Here is a 26,349-nt window from a genome sequence, read left to right on the forward strand (position 1 = left end):
GATCATCAGCATCACCGTCACCATAACCATGAGCAGCGGCGCAGCCTCTATCGAAGGCAGGAACCTTACAATCTTCTTCTACCTGGCCAGCTCAGTATGCTGGTAGCCTATAGCATATCCCTTGAAACCAATCGACGCTGAATCTTCGACAAGTTGCTCCGTTTCGCGAGTTCCAGTAGCTATCGACGGTACTGGCAAGCATTACCGAGAACCACTGAAAGTTCCGGGAGCGTTCGAGAGAAGCTTATAGCCGCGATGTTCAGGAGTGCCACTACAAGGTAACAGCCCCAGGGAGGTTGGCGCCCTCGCCTTTGTGTGTGCATCTTCACTGAATGGTCTCTTGGTTGGTCGTATCTCTCAAAAGAACTTAATCGAGAAAGAAAAGATGCCCTCATATTCTGTCCCTCGAGGCCCCTTGTCTTAATTTGAGCAAGCCATAGCGCAAAGGTAGATTCATACACACGTAAACCTGAAAGTAAGCTTTAGCTAGTACGTTCAGATAAAATGCGTGTATTTGTCCCGAATCTTCTCGAGCGCCCATCACCGCCAATATCATCGCGGTACCCCTGAGTACTATTCAACAAGAAAACGCCCTGTAAGCGTAAAGATCATCGGTTGGACTAGGACGCGAACGAGGGTATGGTGCTTACGAGCAAAATGAGAGTCCAACCAAAGGGTGGAACAGAGTAGTAGAAACTACTTGGCCTAATTTAGGTAATTATACAACGAAAGATTAATGGCGGTCAAATGTTAGCTATGTGGCCAGTCTGAGGCCGCCGACAGCCGCTTAGACTACGCTTCCTAGTTCCATCCACGTATCTTAGGAGTCCAAGGCGTAGAGCACAAGACGTAGAACACAAGACCTAAAGCTGTATGAAGGTGGTTAGAAAGCTGGGCACGGAAAGAACGGCGACGCCTTCAGTTCTATTACTTCTACTGTTGCTGCTACTGCCACTGCCGGTGGTCGTTCCCTGTTCGCGGTTATTTTCTCGTAGCCTTCTGCTTTGGTTTCCCCATCGACATAAAACCTTATCACAGACCATTATTTCATTCACGGTGGAGAAGCGAAAGTATCGAAGGAATCGTACGATAGATAGAGAAACCCAAAGGCGCCTAAGAAGGAAGCTTATTTACACAATGCTGTTTCCCGTTACAGAACGCGTTAAAAGGTATACGAGACGGATTAGCATCATAGGATATACATATCTATACCTGCCTATGTCCAATTATGGAGGCCCAAGCATACACGACCTGGGTAGCCCTCAAAAATTAACTTAATTAGCCTAAGATTCCCGTTTTTGTTTCGGTACGTAACATTAGATTTTACACCGTTCCATGATGTATTCATTTTAAAGGATAATATTAAAATTATACAAAGGATGCGTATAAGCCAGTAATGCCAATTGGAGAGTTTATCCTATTAACGAGATGTTAAGCCTGAGCTTTCATAATATTAACAGACAAACTCTCCTTCTAACTGGCCGTGTCGAAAAGACACGCACAAATGTGCAGGGGATCGGATCAATCCTAATGACGATGCTGTTATATAGGATGTGCTACCGTCCATTATACAGCTATTGTTTATTATTAATAGTTATCAGTCTATTGATCGTCGAAGTGATTCGAAGCCTAACTTCAAAACAGATCCCTACAAAAAAAAAACAACAAAAAAAGTGCCGCGTAATAGTAGTTTCGTTCCGGCTTGATTTTTTCAACCGAGGGCTTTCTTTCGGGTACATCGATCTGAATATTAAATGTTATCGTTTTCAAATCAGAAGCTCGTAGTTAACGTAACACGTGAGTTGTTATTTCTACATTTTAAGCGTATCCTCTCCGTGCTCTCATTTAGAGGTCAGTCCGCTGTTCTTCCGATGATTTGTGTAGACTTCGCTTTGTATCGCTATATTTCGAGCGAATTGCTTCCGTGTCTTGCATTGTATTCATATTCCTTATTCGGTTGCTACTTGGGTTATATATACTATTTGAAATAATCATTAAAGCCATTCAAGTACTGATCGCTTAGTGAAATGAATCATATTCATGTGACAAGACGCCCATGTTTTTATCCCAGATACTTATACATGAGTAAATTACATTTTACACTCCAATAAGCATCTACTGTAATATATGACAGTCACGAACGAAGATTGAACTGACCTCTAACGTGTCGAACGCTTATCTGTACACAGTGACTGGCTTAGGCCTCCACGAAAAAGATTGACTATTACCTGATTCGGCCTTTTCTTCCGCTTTGTGTGTAACTGGCAGTCCGCCAGCAGCTACGCAAAGCGGATGCGCGATAGGTGCAGTGACGTCCGCTGCTCGAGGCGTCTTTAACCGTCGTCCCATTTTACCCGTCCTTGTTTTTCACCAGCGACAGCGTCGCTATATATTTCCGGTGAAGCATCTAGGCAGAAGACGATGCCAAGTATATAGGTTCAGAACATATATACCCTGTATCAACGACTAGCTTGCAAAAGCCATAGGTTAGTCAGTGGCGCAGTCGCGTACCTTTCTTCTTCAAGGACACAGAGAGAGAAAGAGGAAACGACGGAGCTAGCGATCGTGTCCCGACACCGAGAAAGTGAGTTTTACAAAGTCTGGTTTACGGCAAGATATTTCTACGGGCACACTGGTACTATTACAGGCACTTCTTTCGTGCCCTGACACAGCCGTCTCTTATGGAGAAATTGACCCTCCTTCAACCTTTCCCATGTGATTGCCCTATTCCGGGGCAAACGGCCATTGCTAGGCATTTCGGTCTCTGCATACGCAACTTCACGGCAAAACTCTATAAAGATTCTAAAGGAAACTAGTTTCGAGCTTTTTGCATTTTTCCTTTGCTTTGGCTTATTCGTCTATGAGACGGCCGACGCTGCGCTTCACTGACTCGAGGAGGCGGCTGCGAGGTGGCTGCCGTTGCAATGATTGCAGAAAAGACGTTTTCAAATGTTCGCTCGTCCTGTCGGAAGTCACGACGTAAGGCGGAAACATGGGACTGTTGGAAGGTCCTTGGGGATTAAAGCAGCATGGAGCCGAAAACAGACGGCAGGCGCGCTGTAAGGAAAGAAACCCCGGGAAGCATAAGCTTCTACAGAAATGCATGCAATCGTAGACCTCGCGTAAGCACCGTCGAGTAGACGACGTCGTCATCGTCACAGGCTTGCGAGAAATCTGTTTAAGCGCAAATCACCCATCGTATGTATGGTTGCCGAGACCGCGAACCCGGCAACGAATTCTGTCTTATCTGCAGACGAAGTTTTTAAGAGATGAAACGTGGGAAAATTGTAGAACTGAATGAAGGGGAAGTTACTTCCAAAGGAAATAAGCATTAGGGAGTTACGAACACGTACAAGTAACGGTTGTAAGTGCTGACATACACTGCTTTCTTGAGATTCCGCTGGTGTTCCGAACGTCCTCCAAGCTGCCTTTTGCTGGCGCTGTGCCAAAAGCTAAATGTTTTTTTAGATGAAGCATCGCGTCGAGTCGTGTTTGAGTCAGCTGATACGTTTGCAGCATGCTCTAGAAGCAGAGGTCCTGGTAAAGTTCGGTTCTGAAAAAATCTATGACAGCGCGTAAACTCCTGGTCAGTCGATACAAAACTGTATCAGCAAGTCTATTCATGGCGCAGTGTACTTCGCACAGCTGAAGTTCGTCCTTCGGACCCGTTCGACTATTGTTGCTGCGTTAGGTACCCTTAGCCCTGAAGAAAAGCACAGTGCTCAGACGAACGTTATTGCACTTTAGGGGTAGTAACATTTTCGTCGAAGAAGGGTTCCGAAAATTAAACAGTGTCGACAGTGAATTTTGGCCTATCAGTTTGTTTCGGGTTGTTCCATCTCTCAAGAAGCGGAGAGAAACTCACAAAGCGGAAACATTGATACTGTAGGTTTTGCCACCTCTGTAAGATGCCCCAAAGATTTTGAACTTTCCAGTGCGTTAATAGTTCATAGGATCGAGCCCATAAAAATTGACAACTCGCATACAGTCGCGCTAATAGTTAATTGGCATATTACATTTGACACACCCGTGATCGGTGCCACGTTTCGAAGAAACAACAAATCTGACAAAGGACAAAGATCCTTTTTCTACGACGCGCACCACGTAGTTTTATTCGAACACTGAGTAACTAAGACCTTTGCCATTTTAATTCATATATATACTAGTGAACTGAATAATCTGCAGACCAATAACTAGCTAGATTGACTTACAATTACTGTAGTTTGCGGACATCCGAATAGATTACCATCGACCATTAACTAATGATGATGATGATTCGAACTTCTCTAGACGACCTGTTCTGAAAACATTTGCTGGTAATATTGTTTACTCCCGCACTCAACTACGCTTACAGATATATTTCTAGTTTTTGTCTGCGGTTTGCTAACGACCCTATTATGTCTCTGTTACTTTTGATCAGAGGCAAGATATTGAAAGTGCACCATTATTTTTTTTTGCTTTTCGGCTGCTACTAATTGCCAGTGAAGTTTTTATGTTGCCTGGTAACACAGGTCCTGGCCTACGCGGCCGCTGCCGGGACCGTTCTAGCCTCCCAAGGTCAACCGACCACAAGCTGTTGTATTCTCGTGACGCGCGAAGGTGCAATGCAAAGGGATCCGAGCTACTCGAACGAATTGTGAACATTTGAAATGGATAAATGGATGAATTTGCTCTGAACGAAACTGGTACTGGGTAGTTGAATGGCAGAAATACTGGTAGCATCGAGTGACTAAGTAAACAGGGTTAATGTACTCAGGTGCGGGGGTGACCAAAAAGATTTGTGCAGCTGCACATGCACTAGGAACATAGGAACAGACCAAACGTACAAATACAGCTAGCTGTGCAAACGATACAGGTTGTGTTAGTAAATATGGTTTCAAGTCTACTTAATCATTTTTTCATGTCTAAAGAACCATGACAATCATACTTTTGCGAAAGGAAGGAAAAGTTCCCTAACTTTTCCTTCCTTTCTTCCCTCTTTTTTTGTTTATATATGTATATAATTTGTTTACGAAATCGATATAATAGTACATGTTGATGTCAACATTTTTTGTGGACTTTAGGTGTAGATGTCTACTACAGATCTGAGGTCTAATTATTAAAGTCTTTTAGGAATACCTATACCAACTTTGCATTTTTATGACGCGCTTACTATGGCTACGTTTAGGAACAAAGTTAAAAATTCTCTGAATCGTTCTGGTGAATCGGTTTTTCTACCGATTTCTACAAGCGAGCTACTCTGTCTACTCCCTTTTTCATAGCTATTAGATCTAGCCATGCACCCTGTGCTTGAGGCAAGTAATTGGTAAACATGAAAAAAGTCACTTTGGCTCGATGGATTTCTTTCTTGTAAGATATTTTTCAATTAATTGCAAAAACTCGCCTAATTCTGTTCAGTATAGAATGAAAGCTAATAATAGGAACTGAGTATTTGTCGGTTTTTACTCTATTAGGAACGACCTAGACTATATTGCAAATTTTGCTGCTGCTGCTGCTGTTTAATAGCGGACCACATATTCGCTCTTATCGGCAAAGACTCACGTAGCCCTGGAGTATTTGTAGTCCAGGGGCGTTCATCTATGCGTTAGCGTGACGGAACCTTGTAAGTCAATATTCACACGTAATCCTGCTAGGGCTTCTATCGTGTTGCGCAATTCCTGTGCCTTCGGCCTAAAGTTCGAGGCAGGGACACGACATAGAGGGGATGAAGCTCACATGTACGGTTCGTGGTGGAACGCACAAGCATACATTGAAGCCTGGCAAAGTACCGCCAGATACGTGTGCAATTAACACATGCTTGTGCGTCTACACGAAGTTGGAAAATGTAATCGAGCTTAAGAGAATGCGTTTTAAAACAAATAAAAACGATATTGGAATCCGAATAACTTAGTTTAACAAAGGGGCAACTACACGGGTTGGACCCTACCTGCCCGCACGTAACGGGAAAAATGCCGTGGGTTCCATGCGACGGTTAGCATATTCAGATACTGACGTTACTGTTGAGGTATAAAGTTAGCCTCTCACTCATTCTTCCTCGCTCGTCTTTCCTCTCTTTTATTCGCAAACCCTTGCCATCTGTTCGGCGATTGGTGCAGCTATTCGAAAAATTAGGTACCGTTTTGCATTGCCTATTGGAAATGCAGAAGTAGAGCAGACGGCCTTTGCACGTAATTAGGGAGAGTGACGTCATTAATGATTCGGCAATCATTTCCGGCGACTTGGCCTGACCTTTCAGTTTGAAAGCATACTTTAAGGAAAATTATTCATAGCATTTCAGCATCTATCATCGATAATTCACTAGAGGAGAGGCAAGAAGTAGGAATAAAAACAGGACCAAAAACGATTTATATTACCGTCGTTTACATCGCTATCTCCGAGAGACATAGGTGCCTGTTTCTGCGCCTGAAAACATTATTGGGGATATTAGTGTGCATCTTTTTGTTTTACATTAGGACGACCCTCCTCGTTACAAGACTAATAATTACAAGGTTCGCTTTTATTTGTGACAATAAACATTGAACTATAAGTGTCTCAGTGATAGCTTTGTGGACGTTAATTTTAACTGAGACTAACACATTTGGCTTTCAAGCAAATCCGAACTTCGAAAAATCACTTAGAAAGTAAAATCATGGTCCTTTCCCTTCAAGACTGTCAAGATCTATACCAGCGTTATGCCAAAGTCCAAAAACTCATTTTAGTCTTGCTTGTTTCACTTTATTATATAAAAAAAAGGTAGTTCTAATAACGATGACAATAGTTCAGACAAGGATGAGAAGCGAGTTAAGAAAAATACGGAAGAAAAGAAAGAAACCGCGCGCGCAAAGGCAAATGCCAGTAAAAGGGGTATAACTCTCGAGACAAAACAACAGTAACGTAAGGTCAGAGCGAAGTCTAAGGTCGAGTGAAAAATGACCAGAAAAGGAGATTACGTCCTGCCTTTTTTGTCCTGTGTGGTCTTGGCTAGAGGTAAAGCCGTCCTGATCTTGGCATATAAGTGGGTTTTATTTGGGAAAATGTGAATGCCTTGCAAAATACAGCGGCAGAATAGAGAAATAGGCGATATCCGCTTGATGCATGAGTCAGGAAAACGTCGATTATACTAAAAACCTGTTTTCTCGTTTCATATGGAAATCAAACTGTTAAAATTGCGTGGAAAGCAAATGTACTGATTTCTTAAAAACTGTCCCGGACATCTTCGGTTGTTGGAAGCAACGGCTGTTATCCTCGGGGCATCTGCAAGAGAAACCAGACGGCAGGTAGAGATCTGCTTTGGTTCTGCTTTCATCTCACGGCGAACTGCTTATTTTAGTGTGGTCTTGTCTACAAACGTTATCCTTGCTTAACAAACTTGCTCGAATTAAATTGAGTCTAAATTTTTTTGTCTGTATCTATTTCCAGCTACCTGCAGGCTACCTGTTAGATCGAGCTGATGTATCGACATGAGGTAGCAAAAAAGTCCACTTTTAAATAATATCCTAGCTATCGGGAATCAGCGAGTAATGTAATATGAGGGCGTAGAAACGAGTTCGTGGACTGGGTCGCTTTTTTCCCAGATTACCGCTTTTACTAGTGCTGTTGTTATTAATATTATTGCTTAACACATATTCGTTGACCGCCGCCCCATCCGGCTTCTTTTCTCTGGCACGATGCATCAGTGTGACACGGTCTGTGTTTACGCTGAACCAGACACTATGCTTAAAACTGACAGCATGGGCCAAGGTCTGATACCGTACCAATTATGCAGGAACCGTGGCGTTATGCTTTCTTCGAATACGATACATGGGCAAATTAGCCCAGTTTAGAGCTGGCTGCCCAAGTTAGGCCATAGGTAGGATCCGTTTTAGCCAGTTTTGAGTATTCTCTACCATGTAACATGTAATAAGCGAGGATACGTAGCTAGGAGCGTATCAGTGGCTCATTAACACCCAGTAGGATGGTTCTTGTATATCGCTCAAGCTTCAGAAACTTATTCACCGGATCGCTTGTGAGCACTTGCTCACTGTCAACTATGGCCCCTTTCTGGTAGATTATAATGAGTAAGTAGAGTACGCTATTTTATATGAAACTGATAAGCTAAGTATTATAACTGCCTATGGATATTCGAGGTAATCTTAACTGAAGTAGTAAAGGTAGCCTGAAAGTACACAGACCTTTGCGTGTCTTCGTTTCATTAAGGCCCGCAAAGGTTCATCAGGGAAGTTCTGTGATACCGTCTGGTTCCTTAAAACGGCCGTAGTAAACGGACCACTGAACACAAGCCTATTTTCATCATAGAATAAATTTTGTATTTTAAGGGTGTTTTGTTTAAATCATGAAGGTATTATTACTAACTAAACAGTAAGGGTAGTAGTCACGCGTTTTTAGCTTATCGGGGTCAGCTCCAGTTTGGCAAAGTCGAGCGGATCTTGGTGTGTCTATTATAAACTTGAGAATAGTTTTTCGGATAATGGGTCACACCCGGAAGCTAATTTTCGTGTTAGTTTTCTGTTTTGTTCTACTTCGTGTTTCTATATATTTAGGCGAGATCGTTTTCACCGCATACCATATATGCCTACCAAATATTCATTGTTGGCCTTCACTATTTATTGGCCTGAGCCGGTTGAGGAGCCGAACATGCGCAAGCCTAAGTCGCATATAGTCAGTTGTTGCGCGCGGTTTTCTTCCATTGCTCTTATGGAAACGTTAGAGAAGACGGTGGTTCAGTATCTAGGAAGCTGGGGCTTCGTGCTAACCAGAGGCTAGCTTCTGCGCGAGTGACAAACAATTGACTGCCATCCAGTGGCGAGTGGCTTTCGGTCCACCGGCTTACGACGCCGTTAAATTTGATCGCCACAACGACTCAAATATGGCAGACTCTTTTCCTAGCTACGAAACTGTCCGCGATATTCATAATGCATCGTATGTATGACAAGCTGCTGCGGGTATTTCGACTTTGTTAGTCTTGTTAAGGCCGTCGATACGTTATCGCTTGCGACAGGGATTAAAGGCACCGCGTTTCTATAGACATATATGAACGCTGAGAGGTGGGTTGCATGAGGGGTAAACAGTACAAAGTAGAATCTTTGCTGGCACCATTTTCTCTATGGAGCATTCTATCAGATCGGTGTGGCATTGAAAACAATAGCAAAATATACCTCCGTCATGTGTGCCGTCATGGCGTATTCGTCTCTATTAGACCTAAGACATAGACGTTTTTTGGCTTCGAACGTGGGCCAATTCTCATGTCTCAATAGCCCAACACGGTATTATTCCTTCCATCATGGAGACACATTTTGTGCTCGAAAGATCCAGCTTTTTAACACAATGACCAATGAAAGTATGGGACATAAAACCTGGAACATATATTGACTTAAAAGCGGCATGAACGGCGTATGGAGGTTTCGTAGTTTGGGTTTAGAACGTAGTTATGGCGATTGGGGAACTGTTTGAGATATGGCCTACAAAAGACGCATTGACAGCCATTTCGAGCTTTACACATTATTCAAGCTGATAAATAAAACTTCTCTTTTGAATCAAGACTGACGTTTATTCCGTGTTACCAGCCCATGAGTTTATATTGTAAGCATTGTTCTCTGCACGATCCGGGCGACCAACCACGTTACTCCAAATATACAAGCTATACAAAACTATAGCCTTGTATATATATATATATATATTAGTGTGCGTAAAACTCTGTGTGCCCCCTAGACTCATCTTTCTTTTACGTTTGGCTCTAGCTCGTCTGCTCCTATTGTCCTTTATGCGCTTGAGGGTCATTATAAACGCTCGGGCATGCCTACTTGCCGTAAGCGAAAGAAAGATGACTCTGTGTTCCGCAGGCTATCTTCCTCCCGATCTGGAAGCTGCATCAGATCAGGAACACAGTACGGGCAGGTGATAGCGTTCTAGCTTTGCAACTTCGTTACCCTCTTTGCCATCGGCCGAGCCCTGCATTCGCGTGGCATGCAAGGGTGCTGTCCCACTTCCGTCGTAAACGCTGACGATGTTTGTGCCTGTTAGAACTTTCGTTCGTGTCGCGCCGTTATTGCCTGTTGTTGTTATCTTTCGTGGTCATTGGTAGTGTTCAGGGTTACCGATGAGGTTTCCTTAAAAGTGACTTTCCCAGAAGGGCACCCAGCGGGGCGCTCGGGTGAGCCCTCCAGGTCGATTTTACAAAAGGAGAGGGCACGGCAAGCCAGTGACGAACTGCCTACCTCGTGGTAAATGCAACTTTTAGTTTGCAGGCTTTGCAGGTAGTGCAGGTTATGATGGCAATAGCGAACGCCAACGCAGCCGACGCCGTTAGACTGCACCGAACTCACCCTGGGGTGTAGTAGTGAAAGTAGTCACGCATGCTGCAGAGTCAGGGGTATTTCGATGCATAGCGGCAGAAGTGAGGCACTTGACGGCCTGGTCTGGTCCGTACTTCCTCGTATGGCCTCATGTATGTAGATCAACCACAGAAAACGTGTAGGCATACCGAACTGATACAAAATGGCAAATAACCAATGGTGGACAACGGCAGTATGGATACGGACATACACAAACGTGTATACTCCAACAAATGGCTAGACGTCAGTTTTCTATAACGCGTAACAAAGTGATAATAGCTATATAGTTTAGTGTTATATAGTAAATATACCCCCCGCGTGGAGAAAAAAGAGGAGGGAACGAACGCTCAAGGGGTAGTCATTGACCTAACGGTATTAATCGTCGATCTCTCAGGAGCTTCATTGATGGCTTATTTTCAACAAAGCTGAAACCTATAGAAGCATATCAACGAAGCCGAACATGGAAATAATTTAGGATCAGGATGTTCATGGATTTAATCAATTGTTACCAACGTTAATGTTGCTATGCCTAATTATATATATATAGATTAACTTTTTTTGGTTACGATAATGTCACATGTCCTTGCGTTTCACAGATTTAGATTGTGATCTATAATGGACAGCTACTTCGTCAGCGCAATCTTGTTATTTTGGCAAGCTGCTGCCACATTGACAAAGTCGTTAGTATGGTCGTGTAGGTTTGTAGCCGAAATCGTGTTCTGGGAATTCATCTGGACTTCAGTCATGTTTCTTTCAAAAGCCACATCTACTACTGTCATTAGGTTTCGCTTTAAAGTTCGACCTCACGTGATCACTTCTCAGCGAATGTTTTCGAAAGATCTGTAATGTTGCCTATATAACATTATCTGCTACCTACAACTGAGTCTCTAGTTTACTCGTAAAAAAACACCTAGGTAGGGTGATGTTATAAGCATTTCTAAGCGCATGGGTGCAATCGATTTCCGCTATTTGTAGTTGTACGCTTGGCTGACCTTACGAAGAACCCGACCTTAAACACCGCGACTCGTGTTTGTCAATTAACGTTACGAATTTGTTGACAAACCAGTGAAAAGGTTCGAAAGACAAAAAAAAACCCGAAATAAAAGGCTGACAGCTAGCAGTACAGATGCCGTAATAATAACCCAATTGTCAGCCCCCAGTTTTTAAACACTAAAACCAACGCCCCAATAAAGCAAGCCCGCAACCAACCAGCTGAATATTAGCACTACACTGCCAATCTGGATTGGCTTATACGACCTCTTTGGTTCGTCGATTCCCTCATGAATTTCCATGGATCATCCCATACCCTAGTCGTCCCCACAACCACCGCCGCTGCGGGCATGTAGAGTGGAAAGCTTCGCAGCGAGATGCGCAAGCAAATTCGCAGCTATTAGCAACTGCCCCCTGTGGCTTGCTACTAAATCTCCATCACTATTGAAGCTACTTGGACTACTGTAAAGCTGACCCATCGCTTGCTAGGCTCGGGGCAGCTGAGTCGACTCTCAGCCGCTTGTGTACTCCGGAGCACCTTGGTGACTGTGGACTCACATGTAGGAAGTAGGGTGGTAGGCAAACAGAGTAGCTGTCAGAGCCAGTTGAGGAGTACGGTCACTTGCTGACTAACGTACTGACTGATTCAACAGAATCGAGACACAGACAAAAAGGCATGAACAAGGAGGTATCTCTTCCTAGCCATCCGGACTCCAACGGCTTGGCGGGAGGGAAGCATTAGGCAGTGACGGCTGAAAGCGGTCATGACGTAAACGAAGCGAACCAAATACATCCTTTTCGTCGCAGTCACGAAGCAACCCAGCCACGTGTTCGTGCATGCGTAAAGATCTATATACCTATATTTTATGTGTATGAGTAAGTATGGCCCTGATAGCTGGAATGCAATATTTGTATATGTATGTATTATGCAGACGTTACACCTTCGGTAAGGGGTCTTTGCTTGGCAACGGGTGTATCTGAACAAGCTAATCGCATAAACTGCTTGCAGTAGCGGCATCACCTGTAAAAGCTGCTGTACGCTATGACCTTGCATGCCTAAGCAATATCAGACCCAGGGTGTAACAACAATCTTTCGTATAGGTAAAAGAGAACATATACACACATAGTTTTCTCAAAGGGACAGCCTCGATGCAATAAATAATAGAATACAATGTATAGTATTAACCTCAGTTTAACTAAGGAAAGCGACATAGCCTCGTAATTCACTAGGGAACTATTAGTGCGATGGGGATCCGCGGCTAAAATGCTAGGATTGAATCGATAACGTTTCTTATATTCGTACAGAACCGGAAGTCTTCGATATCGAAAGTCTTAGAATGCAGACGCTTAGTTATCTAGCCGGTTACGTCTACTTCTTCGTTGCTGCTGCGACTAGCCGTACGACGCGGCCTTTGCTGCCGGGAATGCATAATCGATAATGTAATGGTAGTGATTTTTCTGAGACGCGGTAAAAAGGAAAAGAAGACCAACGCGTCCTTTGAGACCCACACCTACTGCTGTTTCAAGGAAAGCAAAGGTATATGACGTAGCTGTGATACGCTATTGCCGAAGAGCCTGCCGTCGTCTCCGACGATATGAAGAGCGATACTGCTTCATTGTCTTCTTCCAGCGCTCCATAGGACAGCACACATTGGTCGAAGTCTCGCCAGCCGACGGCTTAGGCTTTGCACTTGAGCTCGCATCGAGGGCTTTCCGCTGTTCTTGTCCAGCCCACCGTATCGAGATATGAGAAGCTACCGATAAGGAAACAAAGGAAAGAAGCTCTCAGCGGGAAGCGATGGTTAGGGCACCTTTGGCCTGCGCTGTCCTGCCGGTTTGGCTCTATGAAGGGGTGAAACACTGTTTTCTAACAAAGATATCCCATTCGGTACGAGTTTCTCTCTTACTTGACAGGGAGGGCCAGGCAAGTTATGGCTGGTGGAAAGCTCCGGCGGCAGGACCTAGTTGAAAATTGGGGAGAACTATGGAAAGCAGTTGCACTAATAGCCATAGTAGTAGCGTAAGGGGCGGGCAAAAAATAAAATGCTTTCGATATCGGCTATACAATAAACCGCCGTTCTGATGACACCTTGATGATGACAACTAAAATTTCAATAATAATAAGCATCATAGTAGTGATGGTAATAATAGTAATAATAACATTGCTGCCAAAGCCCTGTTTCTCGTTTGCTGTTAAAGCCCTGTTTCTCGTTTCAGCCAAGATGGCATCTCTAAGAATGGCCTTTGGTAGCCTACCGGTCGCTGGCCGCCATTTGCCCTACACATTTGCACTAACACTTACTTGGCGGTGTCCGGCCTTAAAGCACGGCTTCCTTCTGTCCACTAAACTTAGTCTAGGCGCGAGGTTTTAGGGTTGCTCAAGGGTGAACCAATGCCGCATACCGAGAGCGGACGGTGGTCGTTGCGCCAAGAATCGGCCAAGGGTGCTTGGGGGCATATAGCGCCTATCGAGGTTCTTTCTTCTTTAGCGGGCTCGTAAAAGAAACTCCATGGCCATTGTGGCATAGCGAGAGGATTAGATACTGCGACGGATTTCTGGTTAACGCCGTTGCATCCGAAGCCGTCCTCGTTCCACAAACAGCTCCGTAGCAAGAAGCAAACCCCAAAAACAAACTCGCTGCTTAAGCGCTGTAGTAGATTTAGCACTGCAGCAAACCCCCCGAAGAGGATCTCATGCCCGTCTGCTACTGTGACAACAATCCTTCGTGGCGATGACTTTGGCCGGGGGTAGCTATGGCGACAGGCTAAGTCGAGCGAAAAAACGGCGGAGTCCGGGGTGGCAGTCGGTCATGCGCCTTGAATAATACAGCGGTGGTCGGAGGAAAAAGTATTAAATTACAGAAAATAACTATACTTAGAGCTATGGAGGAAAAACTCGTCTATTGAGTAACATTGTGTGTGAATTTGAGGTTGATTGAACGGAAAAACGTAGGCTGATAAAAAATGTGATACAAATAGTATATGGGAAAGACTGGCAAAACTATTTATTTTTTCGGCGTATCGATGTGTTATGATTCAACGCCTGATGAAGAAGCTTACATGTGACAGATTCAATAGAAATGGGGTCACAGGAGTTGAACAGTTGACAATCCAATGTATTTAGTACTGGGTTTTTATACTGTATTTTTTTATTGGAGGATACGTACAATCAAATCGTCTAAAACTTAAATCATAGATACGCATTAGTTATTATTTGAAAAATAATAAAAATAAAAAGAATTAACCGGATTGAGTATCAACAAGCTCGTAAACATAAACATGCATATTCATCGTTCATGCCGTTTTTTAATATATCTAGTTCTTCTATACTTTGATTTTTAAAGCATTATAATCACTTCCAAATTATATGCAGCCCATTTATTAATGCGCTCAAATTTAAATTTTTTACAAAAATAATCGAACGAAATCAAACATGTATTTATCACCAGCCCCTTGCATCGATTCGGGATTTGAGGAGAGCCCCAGTTATTTTTCTGCAAATTCGTTATACCACAGGGGGCATACACATGAGGCCGTCGCGTAGCGTCGTCAAAGCCTTCAAGTTGAATTTTTTCAAATAAACATTAGTTTTCGTTTCTTCATCGTCGCCATCATCTGAAAGCAGCATCATCGATATACGAAATATGGATTCTACGCCTTATTCATTTTCTTGTTCGACTAGATCTTTACTTCTTGCTTGCGGTTATGCATCGGTTAGGGAGGTCCTCTAATCGAACAATCTGTGAATCAAGCTAGTTCGGGGTGTGCGGGCTCTATAAATCGCTTTAGGTGTTTCCCACTCCGTCTTTTTCATCCCGTCTTTGACTAGTTTTTTATGTTCTGAGCCCAGGAACACTGCCAGCTTCTAAACAGACGGTTGCCTTCATTTGTTGCCGTAGCGGTCCGTATCGCTCCACCCAGTTCAATCTAACTCAACTCAGCTTGGGGATCCATCTCTGAGGCCCCCCCTCAACTATCGCAAATTTTCAGTTCTACCATCTAGCCTTCTCGTGAGGCATACAATTGGGAATGTTCCGCTGACAATGGCAAACGCCCTCCCACCATAGCTGCTTTGATCGTTTACGCGGTCGTAGTCGAGCAGGACCGAACAATTGAACGGCGGCGGTCTACCTCTGATGGGGTACTGGGATTTTTTTACTGTTGTACGGCTGAAACAGTGGAGCATTACAGAAGGCAGAGATAAACACAAAAAGCAATGCTGAACGAAGAAACAAAAACGACCGACAGCAGCATCAAGTTTATCAAATATTTCACCAACGGAATGTAACAGTCACACAGGGACTCTCTGGCATTTTGCTCCTTCGTGTTCTTAACTCTAACTGCGCCTTCTTTTTGTTGGCCCCGCCCAGTTTCTCGTGGCTCTTGAGTAGCAAATGAAGTTTCCAGCACAGCAAAACGGTGGCTGTTCTTGTATCTACTGGTCAGATAGGGAATTACGGTAAAAAATAATGTCAGCTTCTCGTTACGGTCAAGAATGCTTGCCCGCCAAGGGAACATCACAGATTTTGATGAGAGGAACCCACTGGCAAGGAGGAGAATTCATAGAGGTTTTTGTTGTAAGAGGCATCATTGGAGTGCCGCATTTGCTCAATGTTGAGCTTCTACGCGCCATCTATATCGAAAACGTGCGTTTCAATTATGATGTAGACGTTGGTTACGGATCTATACAGCGGAAAGTATTGGTGAAACCGGCACGCAAAAGCTGGATTGTTTACAAAAACACTAGCTATGTATACAGCAAAAACATGAGTTGAATTTGTCCAAAATTCGGTTACATAGCACTCAGTTATTCGAAAATGACCACAAACCTACGGTCTCCAGCATGTAGAACGACCAAATTTTCGTCTCTAGCCATGTTTATTGGAATAATAGTAGCTTCACCTTTGCGCTTTTCGCGTGTATTTCATTGATGACTCGTTTGGATTGCTATCATCACAGGTCACTTGTTTGTTGTATCTGAATCCTAACAAAAGCATCGACAACAATTCAGCGACCTATTTTAAACTTCGCTCTGAGGTGTGATAGATTGCGCCAGAGTGATCTTCAATCGTTCAAATCAGGGTGTGTGTTTTCAATATAAGGCAGACAGTAAAATATCAATAATAGACGAAGTAGATACGGGGTAAATCAGAGACGCTTTCTAAATCGAGTAACATACGAAGGGGACTTGCGCGAAGATGCTAGAGCCTATTCGAACGATCTACTGGATGACATTTCGAAACTGATGGAATCTTGTGTACTTCAGACAAGAGGGTAGCTAAAGATGCCTTTCCTGCACAAAAGCGATAGAATGTGGCGAAGCCTATATAGCTGAATTGTTGCCTACTATCGCCTGAAGCATTGAGAGCCCTTTGAGAGAAAGGTCGATCAGCAGGTGAAAGGCAGACACCAGAAAAGATAGCAGCTTCGAATGATGAGGTGCAGAGAGACGCTGATTCACAAGAGGGTAACTTGGAGATTTTGCTCCGTGTTCTAAATATGTGCTGAGACCATAATAGGTCATGCATAGCGGCATCGACATAGTGAAGCTATGCAGCTGAAAGCGGTTCATATGAATTAAAGCTGTACCAAATGGATTTTTTCCTAAGTTTAATTGAATTGGGTCTAGGCTCGTTTTCTTTTTCTTATTACTATTAGTATTAAATATTTTTTTGCTTGATTAAAATCTGGGAAGGAAGTTTAAGTTTCAATCAGCTACCCAACTGAAAACAATTATGCATAATCTGGACCGATTTATAATACTGAAAATACTATACCACGGAACACAAACATTGCATTTAACCTAACCTAGCCTCCTCATATACGTTCCAGTTTACCGTCACATCAGGTTACAGATTACGAGCTGTCTATTTCAGCGGGATGAGAGCCACAAGTAGCGAGGGTGTTTCGAGGGAAAGCTTGTGGCCGGGAATTGTGACCGCACATGGTTTAATTCCACATTCGCTCGTGCCATTCGTAATAACCACCACCATGACTTCCCTCGACTGCAGTGGACCCATGTGATTCCCTCGCGTGTCGTTGGTCAAAAGCACGCGGGCATTCAGTGAAAGAGCGGTGAGGATATTTGCCCTTTGGAACCAGCAGAGATGTACATGGTTAGATGGGACACACGGTGCTGCTTACTTCCATTTACGCGTGTATGTGACGTCTAGAGCGAAAATCTTCCATCCATTGGTTTGTTCAGTGAGCGACGGTGCCAAGTAATCCTACCTATCGCGGACATGTACTCACTTTCAGTTTTAGTATGAATAACAGACGGTTCCAGAATTCGAACATGGTTGGAGTTCATGCAGCCCTTTAGCAAAGCGGTAGCCGCTGTTTTGACGTGGTAGTAGCTTGCGTAAGTTGCGTCAATATGTTGTTCGCATCAGATTGAGTGTCCACAACAATTCGAGACAGATTGTTTCAGAGGCCAACGTATGTTTTTTTATATTCAGCTATATGTGTATATATTACAGGGTTTTGACAAGAAGTCAGTGCTAACTTGTTCTGTCTTAAATATCCTTACGGGTAAACTAATCTGTCCGGTAACGGCCAGGCAAGACGGCTCACCTTGATACATTTTCTCGTTAATTTAGGGCTACGTTTGCAAGCCACTTAATTAACTCCAGCGAGGAAGCTTTTCTATGAGCCCATGACGCGCGTGTATAATCCGAGAAGAACGTAGAAGTCGCAGCCGTCGGTGTAGGTTCGAAATCGTATAGTCTTAACTGCGGCAGCAAGGCAAGATATGTGTGGAGTACCCCATGTACAGAGGCTAGGGAACTTTTTGGGTTTTTTCGTCTCTCATCTTTATCTCTGTATTCGGGGTTCTTCTAGTGAGCATAAGTATGACGAAAGATGAGTAACAGCAGAGGCTGGTGGCCTCTCGGGGCGCAAAATACCCGTTCTGCTCCACCGGGAAAGCGGACAAAAAGCAAGCACAAATTCTAGCGAAAGACATCCCCCTTATACACAATAAACTAAGCTTTATTTATTCCTCTTTCATTGAGATTCCGATTCCGAGAGAAGATTTGAGTCTGTCTGTCGTAACCAAGTGTAGGAGGCGACAAAACCCGTGTACCCGCGAATTTCCGAAAACACCACACAAATCCCAGCAAATTCGAAAATTGCCCTATGTGCACTCAAAGGCGTCTTTAGCCACTGCAGAAATGTGGGCATGGGGACGAAGGTGCCATGCAAGCATCTCGCAGACGATTAAGAACCCCAGAGAATATGCAAGGCGAAGTGATCGTTGAGTGCTGGCGTCACATAAGTTAGGAAACAACCGCCTTGATCTCGTCGATGGTAAAGTCCGCAATGCGCAACTGCGGTGACTCCCGTTTTTTGGACAATATTATTATGGCGAGAAGTGGAGGCTAGCGAAAAGAGAAGCGAAAGTATAGATGCAGGTTGAATGGGGCGGGCACGTGCCTTTAGACAGCATGGCTTATGACAAATGAAGACCGCAAATATCTGAATAGGACCGGCTAACGGCCTGCTAATGTAATAGGGCAGCGCTAGAAATGAAAATGAAAACAGAAAAAGAAGAAAGGATTTAATCACGGCGAACAGGATGTATCCAGTTGGTGGTACTACGGGCACATTTGTCAGGGGCACGAACTGCTGGTGCTATGGCCGGGGCGATACTTTTTAAACAGATTTACATAGGAACATTTTATGGTCGATTTTTTGTGACAGAACATTTCATTAGGTAAATCGTAAAAAAAATTAACGAGCTCGTTTTACATATGGATTTACATACACATTACACCATACACATTTTAGTAGAAACAAATCTAACGCAACAATGTGCATGTCCTTCAAATCATGTGTACTTTGTTGCCTTTCATACCGCCCTTTAACAGCTAACTAATAGATGTTCCTATTTGTAGGCAACCTATGGCCACATGAAAATCCAGACAGCGATCGCATTGTGGAGCAGTTGATGTTTATGCCTCTCAATTCTTCTGGTCCGCTGAAGAAAATATTTCTACAGCGTAGCTCTTGGGGTGGGCTTCCGTTGGGGCAAAGCCTTTTCCTAAGGGACAACTGTCCAGTTAATAGATGCGCCGTTACGGACAACGCCGAGGAGGCCCATGCGCTCCTCTTTAAGGACCGGTAAGCACAATCTCACATAATGTTATTATAGAAGCTTATTAACTGTGAGTTTACCGCTGCGTTAAGCTTTTTCAGTACCGTAGAAATCTCATCTCATCAGTCCACGTTTCGTTCAAAAAGGTCAACTTCATTGGTCGATACCTTTATTTGCATTGATAAAACTGCCGACCAAAATACACAGGCAAAGGTACGTTTCTGTTCCGGCTAGTTTCATATTATTCAATAGACACTATACTGTGTCCATACAAACAGCTCCTCAATAGGTTGTTCAAAGCGTCGCTTACAACCGCTATGGTTTTTGCGAGGTGGGGTCTTAATGCGCTTATCGTAAAGCAGTAATCATATCACCGATTATTTATAATTTTCGTGTTTTACATTTCCCTATAGAAAACGTGTACTTGTGTATGCTAAGCTGTCTACGTGCACGACATAGCAATATAATTAATGTGTCTGAACTTTTCGTTTGACAATGGCGGAATGAGCACTTTTTGATCATCCGCCCAACCGCCTAGCATCGCCGTTAATACTCACACAGTCGCTCGTAAGAGGTAAAGTCGCTCGTAAGAGGTAACCAAGTTTGTAGTGGCCGACGAAATTTTTTTCGGTCGACAAAAATTGATTTACAACCCATTTCAGGTATGAGCGCGAAAGGTACCGACGTTGCTATATATCTATTATATGACAGTCGCTGCAAGGCCTTTCGACGTGTTAATCTATCAGACCTGATCTATAAGTACCTGTTCCGTTATTTATTCGTTACTTTGACGCCCGGTTTTACTGCCGTTAAAGGTCGGTTCAGATAACTGACTTTTTTTCAGCAAGAAACAAACTGTGTCTAGGCCACTTCTATGTTCGTTCGGTTAATAGGCGAATGACGTAATCTCTGTACCGGAGATTGTAAGACCCGGTCTAATCGCGCCGCACGAAATCTGAATACTTCAACGTACTAAAAAAAGGACATAATGCTGAAAACGCGAACCCCTACTTCTATGGATACCTGCGTCGTAGATGAGGTCAGCGAGCGAGCCTACGCCCGCAACCCGTTGATAATAGCATAACCGTGGCTATAGAGAATAGTTGTCGCTCTGTCGGCTGTACAGACCCAATGAGTGCGGAAATAGTCAATCGTCAGCGTCGACAGGAGCTTTGTTAGAAGCATTATTATAAATATTTCGAATTCTACGTACAACGTACTTTTGTTGAGCAGACGGCTGGCACCCCCCGTTTAAACCGTGTGTATACGTCTGGTTTTCTATAGCTGAACTAGCATAGAAAATCCAAGACTATCATGGCTGCAAGGTTAGGTTGCAAGAATTTGCCGTATATTCACCTCACGTTGGTCTCGTGGTAGACGCTTGGAGCTGGGCGGGCCCGCTACAAACGCCAACTTTACCTCTTCCCTCCCTTTTCGCTTTCGATGATCAATGCATTAGGACATAGCATGCGACTGGATCCTCCGTGGCCTTGGTTAGGGTTCGTTTGGTTTACTCAGTTCGTTATGAGAATGCCACTGCTGTTACCACTGATATTGCTTTACCTCATACTGCAGATGCTGCTGGTTCTGCAGGTAATGTACAGGCTGCAAAGGGCTAGGAATATATGGGTAGCTGTGACCTTTCCTAAAGGAGTGCGTTAGGTTAGGCCGGTTTGCGTACCGGTATTTGGTAAACCGGACCGAGTAAACGCCTTGAATACGACCCCCCCCCCCTCCGAATGAACTAAGGTCCGCATCAAACCATAGCACTAAGTTTTATCTAAGACGAAGTAGAACGCGAAATCTATTTCATTGACAAGCGACTGCTGGATTAAAAGTCATGATGACTAACGCGAGGTTAACGTCAGTAACTTGGGCGATCGCGTTTTCTTAGCCGAATCGCAGCAATGGCTGGTTTTACACGAGCAGGAGCAACGTGGGCTGCGGTCGGGGCGAGAGAAACGCGAACCCGAAAGGAACAACCACCAGCTTTACGGAGAAACAAGGCTGGCTAAACGAGGCAAACGGCAGGAGACAACCGGCCATTCGGTTAATGAATACTTACTGTTTCGCGTTGCCCTGCTGGGCGTGTGTTTGCAAAGGATATTTGAAGCGGGGTCTTCGTTCATTTATGCACACTGGTCCTTTTCTGTAAAAGTATGAACATAACGCCAGCTTGCGTCAGTCTGCAACGGCTGACTATATTGTTTGGGTGATTAAGAGGTGGTGAAGATGTAGCAGTGCTAGATAATAATATTATTATAACGCGTTCTCTAGTTCAAATTAGATTCAGCGTATTGTGCATTCCGTCCAGAAAGATCAATAGAGGGATTTCCCGCTTCCCTACTTCGGCACGCGTTATTAACCATAGTCGATTACTAACAACGCAAAACATCAACGTGAAGATGAGTTTGTAGATTGTTAGTTTATTTGAGCTTATAGCTTTCATTCTAGCTTTATCTGACCTATTATGCTTCAAATGCTAGCCATCCATACGGGCTAATAGGCGCTGTCCGCATCGTCGAGACGCCGTTGTCTCCGTCCTCAGCCACTGTTTTCCACTACCGTCATCCATGGAGTAAGGTTTGAATGTGTATAAACATATGCATATAATAAGTGAACTAAAAAAGGTGTGGTTCTACTCTACCCTTGACCATAACCTGGACGGACCCTTACGGCCTCATAGGTCCATTCAGCCAGAGATGGTGGTTATTACTCTTTCAAGAAGAGTAAGTGAAGGACCGGGTTTAAGACGAGCTTCGTTCATACGATAGGGTTTGTCCGCAAGCGGTTGCTTACAGGTTTGTTGCTCGCGGTACTAAGTTGTCTTATTTGTTTGTTTGTTTATTCATTTCGGCTACAGAACGCTTTCTTCGTGTTACTGCCAACTCGCACAGAACCGAGAAAGCTAGTTAATGTGCTGTATCGGCCTCTACTCTCTGCTGTTAGATAATTTGTGCCAACTTAATTGCTAACCATACGTGTCTCTTTCATCTTCCCTCTGACCACTCCAGACGATATTGCGAACTTACTCCAGTCGTAGCTTACAAACAGATATGAGGGTGTGGGTGTTCACATGGCCCTGTTTGTCTATAAATTGTTATTCCACCAATTGTGCGTCGTCTCTCACTCGAGTTCAGTTGCTCTTATTACAGCCAATAATCAGAGAAAACACAAAGAAACGCTTTTTTCCAACAGCGTTTCTCTCCTTATCCTTTCATTTTTAGACTTAGTGTTCGAACGGTTCTTTTTTTCTCTTGTTATTGTTGTCGTTGCAGGTATATACCTCCGCCAGGCAGACGACATCCTGATCAGGTGTATATCCTCTATCTGTTGGAGTGCCCCATGCACACGCCGGGCTTCCGGGACCTCGGTTCGGTGTTCAACTGGACGGCAACATACCGACACGATAGCGACCTTGTCGCCCCGTACGAGAAATGGGTCCCGTACCCGGACGTCACGGAGGACCCCTCTACGGAGGAATCGCCACAAGATATTGCAGGTAATAACCAGGGCAGCGATTTTGACAAACGGACTAAAGACGTTGCGTGGTTCGTGTCCAACTGCAATGCGCGCAATGGCCGGCTGCAGTTCGCCCGCAAACTCGGCACCTACATAGGCGTCGATGTGTTCGGGGCGTGCGGCAATAAAAATTGTCCTCGATACAACAAGAGCTGCTTCAAGATGCTTGACACGACGTACAAATTCTACCTAGCGTTTGAGAATTCCAACTGCAAAGATTACATCACAGAAAAGTTCTTCGTCAATGGACTCAACCATAGTATTGTGCCGGTTGTGATGGGCGCCCGTAAAAGCGAGTACACGAGAGTCGCGCCGGCGAATTCGTTCATCCACGTCGACGACTTCAGCTCACCGAAAGAACTGGCGGAATATCTTAGCGAAATTAGCCATGATCGAGAACGATGGGAGAGTTACCTGCAGAGTCGACGGCGCGGCGAATTGATCAATACGTTTTTTTTCTGCAGGCTATGCGCCATGCTGCACGACGATGTTCCCAGAAAGGTCTATCCAGACATTCATGCCTGGTGGGCGGACTCGGATGTGTGCACGTCACACACGTGGAAGCCCGAACCGAAACAAGCCGGCCGGGAGCCGGCCTATAAATTTCTATAGATAATTATCATCATCATTATTAAATTGTTTTTCTAATTTAATATTGACCCTTGGCAGGCCAAAGCAAATTGATCCGATCAATGGCAATGATCTGCCGACCGTGAATAACGCCTCTAAAAGCGAAAAAGAAAGATCAAGAGGTACTACTCGTTACTGCTATTACTATGACGGACTTCGAGGAGCAGGAAAGGTGTTAATCTGATTCAGTACAGTTTGAACAGAGGACGCTGTGTAACTCCGGACGCGTCGAGGAACAGTTTGAACAGAGGACGCTGTGTAACTCCGGACGCGTCGAGGAACAGTTTGAACAGAGGACGCTGTGTAACTCCGGACGCGTCGAGGAACAGTTTGAACAGAGGACGCTGTGTAACTCCGGACGCGTCGAGGAACAGTTTGAACAGAGGACGCTGTGTAACTCCGGACGCGTCGAGGATCCTAACGCATGAGCCCGAACATTGCAACTGTTATCTCCGCCGAAAGTCTTCTAGACTTTCGGCGGAGATTAGATGACTGTTAGGTAGTTTTCGCATAATTATCAGTCCTGGCCAAGTCATATCGTCGGCCAAATGGAAGATGCAACCCTGAATGAAATTATTAATAACAACAGAGATAGAAATTGATAACCTGGAAATTTGGATGCGGTTTACCGCATGTACAGTTATCATAGTAATTATGGCGCATAGCATTCTATAGCATAAAACATTAGCAAAAACAGAAGCAAGACCTTACAAAACTAGGCGACGGAATTAATATCTCGGCCGCGCATTGATATTGTTGTGGATCAACCATCTATACAGATCAATACCAGATTTGAGACGCTTCCATAACGGCGTGGGTTAACTGTGGAAGCGTCAATTCCGTTGCGCTATAGATCACATCTGTTTATACTATTGTATAAAGGACCCTAGAAAAGTTTTGAGGCCAAACATGGACGAACGGGTTGGCTGTTGCTTGCAGGCACCCCTTACGACTCGTCGGCGCCTGTTGTGGTCTGACACAGCGGTCCGTATTTTGTGATATGAAAGATTAGGTAGAAATCTAAGCAGAATATAAAAAGTAGCAAGCTGACTTATGTACCATCAACAGCAGAAAACAGTTAGCTAAAGCGAATAGGTTAACCATGTATTTTTCTCTCCGATAAAACAACGAACAGACGAAAAGATACAGTGAAATAGCTAGGTGCAAAAAAAAAATGCTGTTTTCGTACAGTGTATGTGTAAAGATGTTAGAAATGTTCTGATGGATTATTATTAGGATACAGACATGTGTACGTTTTTTATTTTTACAAGTTACGCTCTAAATGAATCTGCTCAAGAGGACGATCAAAAAGAGTCTATTTGGGGAAATCCGTTTCTAAATAGTAACTTCTACCGGCGCTTCGTTTCAGTAAGTGCTGGCTATTGCACCTTAAAGTGGCGCATAAGACGAGAGCAGAAGAAGTAAGGCGACGCTTCTCAGATGAACGAAATACAAATCCCGGCTTGCCTCTGTTTCTCTTTATGTACAATAAATACGACCTTGATCTGTTTCATTTTAGTTTCAAGCTATGTTCAAAGCTGCTTGTCTTGTCCCTTAGCTAAATTACTAGTTGCCTCCCTCGTAGTGTCAATAATAAGTCGACTTCTGATACTGTTACCCATTCAGTCTACTACCTCGATTGTCTTAGCTTACATCCGCTTCATTGTATACATAGCAGCAAATGCACAGCTTCGCACATGAATGAAGAGTATGCATCTAACCCCTAACTTGAGAACTACCGATTCTGTCTATCACCAACATAGGACTCCAGAGACGGCTGACCACGGGAACAGTAAGGTAATGACTAGTTCTTCTAGGTGACTCAGTTCTTCAAGTTTTTTGCAGACTGGTAAAAACAGGATCATGAAATTAGGAGACGGCTTCTGTCCCAACTCGCAAAAGTTGTTTTCCATAAAGGAGGTATCGTGTCGCGAGTTCGAACAGAGACAACCAAGGATGGGAGCAGAAGTCAGGACGACGTCAACAAGAAGCGTGACTGCATGGAGATAACTCCCCATAAAATCCCGAATTAAACTTCTCTTTAATTTCTGCTGCTTTCTCATTTATTCCGTCATTGCGTGTCATGTGACATCGCTGATGTGATTCCATGCCGAGCTGGATTGTTCTCCTAGCTTGGTGCTTTCCTGTTTCTCGTCCTTTCCGCATTACCCCTTTCTTCAAAGGTCGATTTCCCTTTCCCCTTATGTTTTACTGCGTTTCAACGCAAGGCGCTGAACCAATCACTTTCAGAATTCCCTTCGCCTTCTTTTCCCTTGTGTCCCCTATATTTCGTCCCCTCACTTTATTCAGCTACTTCTTTGCTATTTAAATCATAGATCTAGACAGTGGCACGAAATACAGAGACCATTCAGCTAGCCACGTGCTAAGGCTCGCCTGAACATTTGGATGAACGCGTCGGGCGTTTTTTTTCGAGAACGATAATCTTCCTTGGACGAACTGGGGTCCAGCCGACTGCCTGACGGAATACCTAGTGGTGATACTAGATGTAAAACTAGAAACACAGAGAGCACTAATGAGCGCACAAGATTCGCGACTCTTCGGCGGTAAAGAGCTTTATCGTCAGAAGTTAAGCTGCTGGCAGTAACGAACATCTATTTGAGAATGTCCAGGTGTGTCTCAGGGATTCAGTTGAAAATTTTTCCCTCTTAGTAGCTTTTGCCTGTCGTCTCCTATTGTAGTAGTGTGCTCATTCCTCCGGCCGCCGCCTACACTTTATATCAATATCGAGTGCTTATTTTGTTCGGTTATTCTTATATGATTCTTGTAGCGTTGTTTTTGCTA

At 44.0% G+C, this 26,349-nt stretch overlaps 1 protein-coding gene across 2 annotated transcripts in view; it reads left to right on the forward strand.

The window, feature by feature from the left end:
* The window catches only part of LOC111263712 (core alpha-(1,3)-fucosyltransferase), a 56,322-nt gene extending 31,238 nt beyond the window's left edge, over positions 1-25,084 (forward strand). For both annotated transcript variants that reach the window (XM_022839059.2, XM_022839057.2), the window contains exons 3-4: positions 19,196-19,421; positions 22,674-25,084. In XM_022839059.2, the coding sequence (XP_022694794.1) occupies positions 19,196-19,421; positions 22,674-23,529 (1,082 nt within the window). In that variant the 3' untranslated portion in view covers positions 23,530-25,084. The remainder of the gene's footprint in view (positions 1-19,195; positions 19,422-22,673) is intronic.
* The last annotated feature ends 1,265 nt before the right edge of the window (positions 25,085-26,349 follow it).

This window comes from Varroa jacobsoni, unplaced genomic scaffold (genome assembly GCF_002532875.2).
Source record: "Varroa jacobsoni isolate VJ856 unplaced genomic scaffold, vjacob_1.0 scaffold_784, whole genome shotgun sequence".
Lineage (NCBI taxonomy): Eukaryota > Metazoa > Arthropoda > Arachnida > Mesostigmata > Varroidae > Varroa > Varroa jacobsoni.